Source organism: Sinocyclocheilus rhinocerous, unplaced genomic scaffold (genome assembly GCF_001515625.1).
Source record: "Sinocyclocheilus rhinocerous isolate Xijiao unplaced genomic scaffold, SAMN03320098_v1.1 scaffold200, whole genome shotgun sequence".
NCBI lineage: Eukaryota > Metazoa > Chordata > Actinopteri > Cypriniformes > Cyprinidae > Sinocyclocheilus > Sinocyclocheilus rhinocerous.
In genome coordinates this window covers 1,236,344-1,247,448 of record NW_015641014.1, presented here as the reverse complement: position 1 = coordinate 1,247,448, position 11,105 = coordinate 1,236,344, and the positions used below count along the sequence as shown (strand labels likewise).

Genomic DNA, 11,105 nt, shown 5'->3' with positions numbered 1-11,105 from the left:
GTTGTAATATTATTAATATATAATATACTTAAATAATATTAGTATATATAATATTAAATAATTATTATATCATTATAATACTATATTAATTTATTTATACAGGACTATAATTATTGTGAGATTACTGTAATTACTGTTAAAAATAAATGCATATAAAATATGCAGTACTATAATTACTGTATATTTTATAATTATTTTCTTTTTAAAAACAAATATTGTCTTCTATGTTTATAAGTGAGAAGCTGCCAGTGTTTATTTATTAAAGAAAAGCTTACTGGAGAATGGGTTTGATACAAGCAGGCTGGCAGGAAGGAAGGCCTCGTCCTTACAGGAACGGATCTGAGTGCCCACCAGCTCCGAACCCGTGGCCAAGATACGGGCGTTCTCCTCATTTAGGTTCACACCAGCCATGGATGCCACGTCATTAATGTCATCATCATCCCTGCAGACACAAACAAGAAGAATTTCACCATGCATGAAACAGGTATATTATGATGGATATATATATATATATATATATATATATACAGGACTATAATTATTGTGAGATTACTGTAATTACTGTTAAAAATAAATGCATATAAAATATGCAGTACTATAATTACTGTATATTTTATAATTATTTTCTTTTTAAAAACAAATATTGTCTTCTATGTTTATAAGTGAGAAGCTGCCAGTGTTTATTTATTAAAGAAAAGCTTACTGGAGAATGGGTTTGATACAAAACCTATTTTATATCTTTTAAAAGTGATTTTTTCCCCCCAGTTTTTTCAAAAAATTACTATTAATAAATAGTCATGGACATGACTTCATTCCATCACACCCATTCTCACATTCTGTCATGCCCCGAATGCCATGAAACAACTAACAATTCTAGAGAAACGCTGCCTCCTACTGGACTCTTAGAAAACCAACCTGAAAGTCCCACCCCCAGGGTCATTCAGCTTCTGTTTCTGATTGGCTGACGCTTGAACAGCCACACCCATGGGGCTCCTCACTTGCAAGGGTGTCCCAACAGCACCTGCAATAAAACTTGTAATTATACTGGGGAAGGGCCATTGGACTCTTGCATGAGAAAAGGAACACTTAAGCCTCAATAACTTTCCTTTAGTGGGTTTAAAATGGACACTAAGCTCATTAAGTCTCTCAATAGCTTACCTTGAGCACGAACCGTCTGTGTAATCACCACCGGCATCCGTGTCGGAGTAGCCTGAACCCCAGGCCTCTTAACAGCCCGAGGAGAACAAAACCACAGAGGATATGAAAATTCAAACTTATTTTTTGCTACTGAAGTTTGAATTAGAGACACTAATGTGTCTAACTGAGCCTAAAATCATAAAATGAATCTAATAACATGAACTTGAGTAAACAAGGGCCAAATAAGCAGATGCATTAAAATAATTCCAATTTTCATAATCATTTCAGGGGCAGAACACTGTACATACATTATGAATATTCAAACATAATATATTGACCAAGCCTACAATAGACCATAGGAAAGCAGGAGTACCATGGTGGTAGTGGGAGCCAGGGCAGCAGCCGGTCGGATGGTAGATACGGTGGTGGGCAGTGTGCTCGGCGCTGGAGCTTTAATGGTGTTCACCGTCAGTGGGGTGGATGTAGTAGAGGTCTGAGACAGCTGAGTTAAAGACTGCTGGGAGTTCAGAAGAGTCAGACGCAGAGCAGGCAGACTTTTCTGTACAAAGAGAAGGGGAAACAGATTTCAGGTTTCAAAAACACAAAAGAACAAATTTCGTGCCTTGAAAGGATAGCCCACCCAAAAATGTAAATTCTGCCATCATTTAGTCACCCTCATGCTGTCCAAATCTGTATTATTTTATGTCTTCTGCTGAACACAAAAGTAGATATTTTGAAGAATGTTGATAACCAAACAGTTTCGGTCTCCATTGTCTTTCATTGTATTTTTTGTCCATACAATGGAAGTCAATGGGAATTGAAGCAATTAACTAACATTTTTAAAAATATCTTCTTTTGTGTTCCACAAAAACACAAAGTCATACAGTTTTGGAATGACATGAGGGTGAATAACAGAATTTTAATTTTTTGAAACTCTCTCTTTAAGCTTCTGTAATTAAGAACAATAAGCACAACTGCTTTTTTGAGTCCTACCTTCAAAAAAGGGATCAGGTACGGTTGAGGAGATGATTTCAACTCCGTCTGCAGGCGATTTGTAAACTCCTCAGGCTCGATTTTTGCATCCTTTGCAGATTTTAGAAGGAAAAATACACATAAGTTATCTCAACTAAAATTACACATGCTTCATGTAAAGATTATTTCATGTTCTTTTTAATTCTATTCTTTAAAAAAACAAACTTGCCCTTTTTGACTTGCACTCTATTCATTTACTAACTGCTTGTTTTCTTTTAAAAAACTAACAATAGCTTCTCTATTCTTTTTGTATTCTATCTGTTTTCTTTTTATTTATTATACAATTAACAAAAAGCACCAAAAAAAAGCCTCTAACACTAGCTTGCTCTATTCTATTTGTTTTCTTTTTATTATATAATTAAAAAATTATTATATAATAGGGTAACTGACAATGCTCTTTTGTTGATTTTGATTGCTTCCATTGTCCTCATTTGTTAGTCGCTTTGGATAAAAGCGTCTGCTAAATGACTAAATGTAAATGTAATTTAAGTACTAGAATTTTCAATAACCAGCTCAAGTTTAAAGAAAACAATTGAGGGCTCTGAAATAAAACATAAATATTCATGACTGTATGATGTATTAAACATTGTTGTGACTTTGGCAGATGTAAAAATCAACATAAAGTTACAGAGCTGGAGGTTTTTCAATAATTAATTTATACTTTATTTCCTACAAATAATTTGCTACAAAGCTATGAAGTCACACTTAACACATTAGAAAGTAGGTGTGAATTCCTATCTTTATAGCAAATTATTTGAAGAAATCTTTTGTAATAAAAAACAAAGTTGATTAAAAGATAAAAAATATATCTAAAAAGCCAGTAAAAATACTGGCAGGACAAATAAAAACTCAATTATGCCAAATTTGCACAGTAAAGGTGGCACAGAAGCGCTTCTGCAGTGGCATATAATGCTGCTCAGAGGTGGCATAAATGCATGCACACACCAATTACAACTGTATACTTTGAAAGGCAATTTAGTTTGATAGGCAATTTACTTATTTTGAACAGGCAAAAATGTGTGTGTGTTTTTTTGTTTTGTTTTTTGAGTCCTGCAGTTGCTCACAGTTTAGCATGAGAAAGGCAATTTAGTTTGATAGGCAATTTACTTATTTTGAACAGGCAAAAATGTGTGTGTGTTTTTTTGTTTTGTTTTTTGAGTCCTGCAGTTGCTCACAGTTTAGCATGAGAATTTAGCACAGTTTAGCATGAGAATACCACTAGAGAAAATACTATCATTTTAACTGTCACAATGAACTACTACATCAAATCTTTTATTAACAATGAAGCAATACTGAAGTGTCTCAATCATAACATTGCTGCTAGTGATGCAGATATAAAACACTAAACAGCTCAAACTTACCAGCAGATCCTGCACTAGTGCCTTCACATTCCGAGATGTTTCCGGCAAGGGGGAATTATGGGATGCCAGTTTGATGAGTGTTGCTAGGAAGTTCTTGCACTTCTTTACATTCTCTTGCATTTCCTAAATGAAAAATTACAGTATTTTACAACAGATAATGAATTAGAATCCATGTCCAGCAATAGTCATTGACATTATGAACGAACACAGTGTAGCACTACCTGAGAGAGGACAGGGGCTCTGTTAGCTGGGGCAGCAGCAGAGGTGGTGATGGGACTCTGAGGGGTCACAGAGGGCTTGAGAACTGTCTGTGGCGCAGGCTGCACACGGGCCCCTGCTGTAATGACTGTGGTGGTGGGCTTCTGAGCCGAGGTAATCGTTACCACTGCGGTCTTCTGCTACAAAAATAAAAGCCAAGTCAAGTTAAGAACCGTTTCAAGTGTTTTGTGCACCACGACAAAAAGAAATGTTTTGCCCAAGCTTTCAGCTTGAAATAATACAATAAACAACACATTTAAGAAACAGTTCACCCAAAAATGAATTTTACATCATTCCAAACCCATATGTTGTCATTTTTTTAAGTAGAACAGACAAAACAATAATTTATCAAGAATCTTCACATAGACCAAATCTGAAGATTGATTTGATTGTCTTGTGTGATTAACAGAAGCAAATCAAATAAGATATTTGGTTACCAGCCAATCGAGAAATAATGACGTTTGTTGTTACTGTCATGCAACCTGCACATTTGATTTGACAGTAAAATCAGGATGAGATTGTCTGCAGATAAACCACACAAAGCTTTCATATGGTTTTAAGAACATTTCAAAAGTCATATGAACTACATTGAAGGATTGATTTAGAACACAAGAGAACCACTTCATTTCATTTGTGGAATACAAAAGCAGCTGTTACGCAGCGAGACAGTCTCAATCACCATTCAATTTCACTGCGTGGAAAAAAGATGCACTGAAAGTGTCAACAGAGATGGCCTTCCTTTATATAACTATTATTTACTGCTAAAACAGAGTATTATCATGCAACAAGAGTTTTAAATGCTTTCAGATGACCTGTCTTGCTCATACCTGGGCAACAGGTGTGGTGACTCTGAAAGCTGTTCCAGCAGTGGGTGTAGCAGGTCTCGGTGACAGGGTGCCTTTATTTTGGTTCTGAGCTTTGGCCTGGGCCAGGACCTGCTGAGGAACCAATGCCAGCTGACCGGCCTCCGTGCGTACCAGCACCATACCTCAAGAAGAACACAGGAAAAATTCATAAACACATCATAGCTGGGGAAAGTAGTAACAATACTACACTCATGTTGTTCCAAACCTGTATGGCTTACTTTTTTTATCCACACAATGAAGGTCAATGGGGTCCAATGTTGTTTTGTTTTGGACCCCATTTACTTTCATTATATGCACAAAAATATTCCTCAAAAATGTCTTCTTTATGTTCGGAAGAAGAAATAAAGTCATTCAGGTTCAGAACAACATTCAGGTTTGTAAATAAAGACAGAATTTCCATTTTTGGGTGAACTGACCCATTAAACACCCTCTTTTTGGCATCTGGTCTCCTTATCGCTTCCTAAGCTTTTACCTGGAGGTATGGTGAATCCCGGCGGTAACTGAATGGTAGTTTGTTGCTGCGGTCTGACGATCAGCTGGGTCATAGGAGGCCCTGGACGCTGCGGGGGCGTCGTGGTCGCCATCCCCTGAACGGGCGCACCGGGTCTCAACAGGGTCGTAGGCTGTCCTACGAGAGCAGTCGTTGCTGGCTTTGCAAGGGCAGAGGGCGTGCTTGCCACAGGAAGTGAGGTCACCACCGGGCTGGACGACACTATAATCTGAGCGGGCGTGCTGGGGTGCAACCCTACGGGGGTCCCGGGGAGCTGGTTCGGGACGATGGCTTTAATCTGTTTTTGAGGGTCAGATTTGGGCTCTGTGTTTGTGAACGGCACAAGACCGGCGCCCTGCACGGGCAATCCTGAGACTTTGGGGTCACCTCCGTTGTGTACCACACTTGTGATGGTGTTAGGAGGCCTGTGCAGTGCAATGGTGGGGTTTGCTTGACTATCTAGTGACACATTCGCATGTGGCAGTGTGCTGTTGGGCTGAGCGGACACAAAAGCAGTATTTGTACTAGCAGGAGCAGACATGTTGCTTTTACCATTACCTACACCTGAACCAATGTCAATACCGTTTACAGAAGCAGGAGCAGAAGCGATAACAGAAGAGTTTAACGTGCCACTGCTTCCGTTCACAGTCTGTATTCTGGCGGGAACCGACCGGACAGCAGACGCAATGTGATTTGTTTTGGGCTGAGAGTCTGTTGGTGCTGCGTCACTTGAACAAGTTGATGGATTTGATGAATGATATTGCACCCGGTTCGCGGCTGTAACCGAATTTGCAGAGGTGCTAGGCAGGTTCGCGGTGGACGGTACAGCACCGGACGCCGGTATCCTGTCCGGGCCGTTTTCTTGAGAGTTTCCCTCCTGGTTTCGCTCTGGCTGCCGCTGCTGCTCCAGTGTTGTTCCTACTTGGGCGGGCAGCAATTTCCCCAAGTGTGGATTTAGCGCGTTTGAGGGTCTCCTGATGTCGCCTTGAGGACCGACCGCCTTGTTTTGTCCACCCAACTGCGATTCCAACGAGCCTACGAGGTCACTGACGGCTTTTTCGTCCACTTCGGAGTAGAGCATATCTTCCAGTGGATCGGGGACGCCCGCCATCTTTGAGAGACGCTTGAGAAACGCGCACGGCGCGTGCGTTGTTTTGCTGCTGAGGCATTGTGGGAAACGTAATGACATCATGGGCAAAATTTGCAGCTGTTGTCATAGGCCTGTCAAATTTGGAAACTACCATATAAATATTTAATATGATTTGATAAAAAATACATAAAATTTTAATAATTAAAATATAATTTAATAAGTAAGTAAATATGTATTGAAATGAAAAATAAAATATATTTAAATGTTACAATTTGGGGATAATATTTGTAATATTTAAATAATGTGATATTTGTAATATTTAAATATTACAAATAAAATCAAATTCTGTTAAACTAATTTATAAATATCTTCAATTGTTATATTGATAGATGCAGAAACAGTTTTATCGTTTCATACCTTTTTGGAGTTGTACTCATTCGGCTTGTTTTTGGTCAGATTTCTGTTGTGTTTTATTAATGATCACATCATGCTCATCTTTTAAAATTTTATTGTCATGTTTTCAATTATGCCATGTCTTATCATCAAGAATATTATTTAAATAATATGCTACTTCTAATAGCTAAAGTTAGCATACATAAATGTAAATATGGAGGAAATAAGCTTGTTTTTAAAGGCAGAAGTTCAACAATATCTAAAAACAATATTATGAAAAATAAGAAAGCTGTATATGTGTTTTCCCGTTTTTAACATTTACATTTACATTTTTTTTTTAACATTGTTTATCCTAATCCTAATCTTGGCTGTATTTATATATCTTTAAACAACAAACAAACAAAAAGAAAGCATAAGCCTGATTCTTGGCCTTCCCTACTTTTTAACTGAAATGGACTCACTTGTTACAGTAAATGTTTTTGTTATACAAAACTAAGAAAATATTTTTTTCTTTCCTTTATTTCTTCTTGTTTATATAATAGGAACTTGTATATATAATACATACTGTTTATACTGTTTTTATAGGTAAAACAGTATCTGCTAAAAGCCTGTCATGGACATTTGTTGATTTGTGGAACAAGGCTTAGAGAATTTGTGGCAAATATTGATGAAATAATAATAAGTAATATCACCGTGGTATACAGATATCCAGTTAAAAGTAGATATTGAATATTCATGTGATTTGTGTTTATTAGTAAAATAAGGTATTGTCTTTATTTTTACCATTGTGTAGCCTATACATAATTTTGGGGGTCGATATGGAGGTTTATGCCTTTTAATATCTTAAAATTACGGATATTTAAACTGTTTATGGTGGCCATAACGAAAAGCGACAGATTTGTCTTGACCCTGTGTACATAATATCAGAAATTAGAGTTTAGTTTGGAAAGCTTTGATTAGCTAATAGCTATGTAATATGACTCTCTAAACAGATTAGACTCTGAACAAATTTATATAATAAAATATAGGTAGAAGGTATTTTTTTGTTGTTTTTTTTTTGTTTTTTTTTGTTTTTGTTTTTGTTTTGAGAATTAGCATTTCCCTTGATATCAGCGCCTCACACTCCATCCCAGTAGGTGGCGGAATATGCACCAAAAGCTGGTTTGCCAACCGCCATTAAACATCATAAGAAGAAGAAGAAGAAGATTAGACTCTGCGTAAATACAACGCAACAGTGAGTTTTCTGGTGTCTGGGTCGTGTGTAGATCACGTGGTACAGAGCTGGACCAATAGAATTGCGAGTCGTGTTGTACGGCCCAAATATTAAAAACGCCAATATCAGTTTTGGTCATTTTTAATGGTGCTGTCAACCAGAGTGAGTACAAGCGCTAAAATATGGTGTCTTATTACTATTTGTTTAAAATAATGTGGCATGTTTTAATAATGCGAATATGTCTAAAGATCTTTTGTTGATAATGCGATAGAGTTATCATGTTAGACATGTTAGCAAGCGGGCTAATCGAGTTCATCAGTCTTATGAAAGTTGGTTTCGAAAGGCGTATTGCTGGGGGTTTTATAATGTCTCATTCTTAATAAATGAAACAATATAAAGAAAATACATTACATTGTCAAAGAAATCGCAAACATGTACAGAATATTGTACATACATTGGCAAACGCAATATACTAAACAATATTACCATAAAAATATCAAGTATGTTCTATTTAATGCAATGTTATTAAATAAATAAATAGTTAAACAAAATACATTTTAATTTTTTATCATTTTTAATATTTTATTTTATTATAATGTTGTTTAAAACAGCAAAGGGGGCGTGGTGCATCATGAATTTGCATTTGTTTATTTTTTCTGAAATATATACAGATTTATTCTATTATTTTACAATAATTATTATTAAGAGGTGTGGATCTTATCTATGAATTAGTTTGGTGTTTAGACAAGTTTAACTCACAAAATCCTGCTCTCTCTTCTGTCCTCTTAGCAAACAGCCAGAAGCATGGCCATGGCACAGTCAACACTGATGTTCGCAATGTGCATTTTGATGATAACAGAACTCATACTGGCCAGAAAGGACTACTATGACATCCTCGGTGTGCCAAAAGATGCTTCGGATCGTCAGATCAAAAAAGCTTTTCACAAGCTTGCCATGAAATATCACCCCGACAAGAACAAGAGCCCCGATGCAGAAACCAAATTTCGAGAGATTGCAGAAGGTGGGTTATATACACTACCTGTCAAAAGTTTGTAGTAATTAAAATTTGTTCATGTTTTTGTAAGATGTCACTAATGCTCACCATGGCTGCATTTATTTGATAAAAAGCTGATATTATTACAATGTAAAATAATTATTTTATTATATAATTATTATATATAAAAATTTAATTTTTTCCTGAATTTTCAACATCATTACTCCAGTCTTTAGTGTCACATTATTCTTCAGAAATCATTCAGATATGTTGGTTTGGTGTTCAGTTATTATCCGTTATTGTTGATGCTCAAGTCTAAATAATAGTTGTTATTATTATCAATGTTGAGAACCGTTTTTCTGCTTAATATTTTTGTGAAAACCATGCTAATTTTTTCAGGATTCTTTGATGAATAGAAAGTTAAAAAGAACAGCACTTAGATAGAAATGCATTATAAATGTCTTTGCCATGACAGGAATAAATTACACTTTAAAATATATTAAAATAGAGAACAATTATTTAAAATTGTAATATGTAAGTAACTTTAATTTTTAAAGCAAAAATTCCTTAAATTGTTAATTCTGTTATGCATACATTTTTAACTCGTTCTACAGCATACGAAACACTATCAGATGAGAAAAGAAGGCTGGAGTATGACCAATCAGGATACAATACATTCAGCAATGAAGACGTGAACGGAGGAGGAGAGCAGCGTTTTCATCATTCCTTTGATTTTAACTTCGACGACATGTTCAGAAACTTTGACATCTATAGCCAAAACAGGCAAGCTCGTTCAAAAAGGCACTTTGACGAGCACTTCAGGGCCCACCAGCAAGCACTCAACCGCCATAAGAGACACTCCCAGGGTACTTTTGGTGCCGGAGTCTTTGAGGACATGTTTGAAGACATGGAGAAGATGTTTACATTTGACCGACACATAAAAAAGACAGAGAGCAGGTTTCAGGGCACAGCCAAACAGCACTGCAGAACGGTGACCCAGCGAAGAGGAAACATGGTCACCACGTACACGGATTGCACCTCATCCTCCTGAACATCAGAGTGGGCCATAGATCGGACCATCACACTTTTATTTTATGCCTGATTTAGATGGAGTTATTAATTTGCTGCTGTGATAAGTGGGGTTTGATTTTACATGTGACTGATCTGTTATTTATGATGATAATGGGTGTGTTTGGAGTTTTTATTGGTTTGATTGAGATTTACAATTGACACTATGTTGGATAGTGGCCTCTTAAAGGAATAGTACACCCCAAAATGAAAATTAGCTGAAAATGTACTCACCCCCAGTACATCTAAGATGTAGATGAGTTTGTTTCTTCATCAGAACAGATTTGGAGAAATTTAGCATTAGATCACTGGCTCACCAGTGGATCCTCTGCAGTGAATGGGTGCCGTCAGAATGAGAGTCCAAACATCTGATAAAAACATCACAATAATCCACACAACTCCAGTCCATCAATTAATGTCTTGTGAAGCGAAAAGCTACGTGTTTGTCAGAAACAAATCCGTCATTAAGGTGTTGTACCTTTCAACCACCGCTTCTGGCCAAAATATGAGTAAATAGTCCATAATAACGCTTCATCCAGTGAAAAAGCCCATATGCCCTGTTGACCTCTCAAATCATTTTTGTTTAGAACTGTATTGGACTGTTTTCTCTTGTAAACAGTGCTTGATCAGTGCATATTTCTCTCCTGATTCAGACAAGATGACTTTTTCACTGGAGAAAGCAATATTATAAACGGAGGACTCGTATTTTAGCTGGAAGCAACAGTTTGAAGTTCAAAAACGTCTTATTGATGGATTTGCTTCTTACAAATATGCAGCTTTTCACTTCACAAGACATTAATTGTTGGACTGGAGTTGTGCTTTTCAGCTTTCATTCTGACGGCACCCATTCACTGCAGAAATATGTATTTTCAGCATATTTTCATTTTTGAGTGAACCGTTCCTTTAATAGCCTGAGAGTCTAGTTTTAGGCGTTTTATGAGTTTGCTTTCATCCCTGCGGCACTAAATAAAAAAAAATGAAATGGTCATTAATTTGTTAATAATAACAAACTACATTTGATGACCCTCTAATATTAGTGTGCATTTGTTTAAATTGCACTTTCTTGATCGTATGAAACAAGTTGTTATACGCACAAAAAATAAATTCATGCCTAGTTGGCAACTAAAATCCCCTACTATACTGAAAGAACAAATGTGCTGAAATCCTGAATCATAATTTGATGAAAGCATCAGACAGATCATT

The 11,105-nt window shown here is 36.5% G+C and overlaps 2 protein-coding genes across 3 annotated transcripts in view; one reads left to right on the top strand and one right to left on the bottom strand.

Moving 5' to 3' along the window:
• The window catches only part of LOC107753653 (transcription initiation factor TFIID subunit 4-like), a 40,667-nt gene extending 34,331 nt beyond the window's left edge, over positions 1-6,336 (bottom strand). Inside the window, exons 1-9 of the mRNA XM_016569859.1 lie at positions 5,127-6,336; positions 4,616-4,776; positions 3,752-3,928; positions 3,531-3,653; positions 2,131-2,220; positions 1,511-1,696; positions 1,159-1,225; positions 916-1,021; positions 295-442 (exon numbers count right to left, since the gene is read on the bottom strand). Of these exons, the coding sequence (XP_016425345.1) occupies positions 295-442; positions 916-1,021; positions 1,159-1,225; positions 1,511-1,696; positions 2,131-2,220; positions 3,531-3,653; positions 3,752-3,928; positions 4,616-4,776; positions 5,127-6,336 (2,268 nt within the window). The remainder of the gene's footprint in view (positions 1-294; positions 443-915; positions 1,022-1,158; positions 1,226-1,510; positions 1,697-2,130; positions 2,221-3,530; positions 3,654-3,751; positions 3,929-4,615; positions 4,777-5,126) is intronic.
• A 1,601-nt stretch (positions 6,337-7,937) lies between these two features.
• On the top strand, positions 7,938-10,136 carry LOC107753700 (dnaJ homolog subfamily B member 9-like). Of its 2 annotated transcripts, none has more exons than XM_016569913.1 (3): positions 7,938-8,002; positions 8,637-8,861; positions 9,449-10,136. In XM_016569913.1, exons 2-3 carry the CDS (start codon positions 8,645-8,647, stop codon positions 9,883-9,885), a joined length of 654 nt encoding a protein of 217 aa, XP_016425399.1. In that variant the 5' UTR covers positions 7,938-8,002; positions 8,637-8,644; the 3' UTR covers positions 9,886-10,136. The 2 variants fall into 2 exon arrangements, with proteins under 2 accessions (XP_016425399.1, XP_016425398.1); XM_016569912.1 differs by having other exon boundaries at positions 7,947-8,002; positions 8,630-8,861.
• Positions 10,137-11,105: the final 969 nt, after the last annotated feature.

Coding starts and splice junctions, on each gene's coding strand:
- LOC107753700 (XM_016569912.1), top strand. Junction 8,862..9,448: donor ATTTCGAGAGATTGCAGAAG/GTGGGTTATATA, acceptor CTCGTTCTACAG/CATACGAAACACTATCAGAT.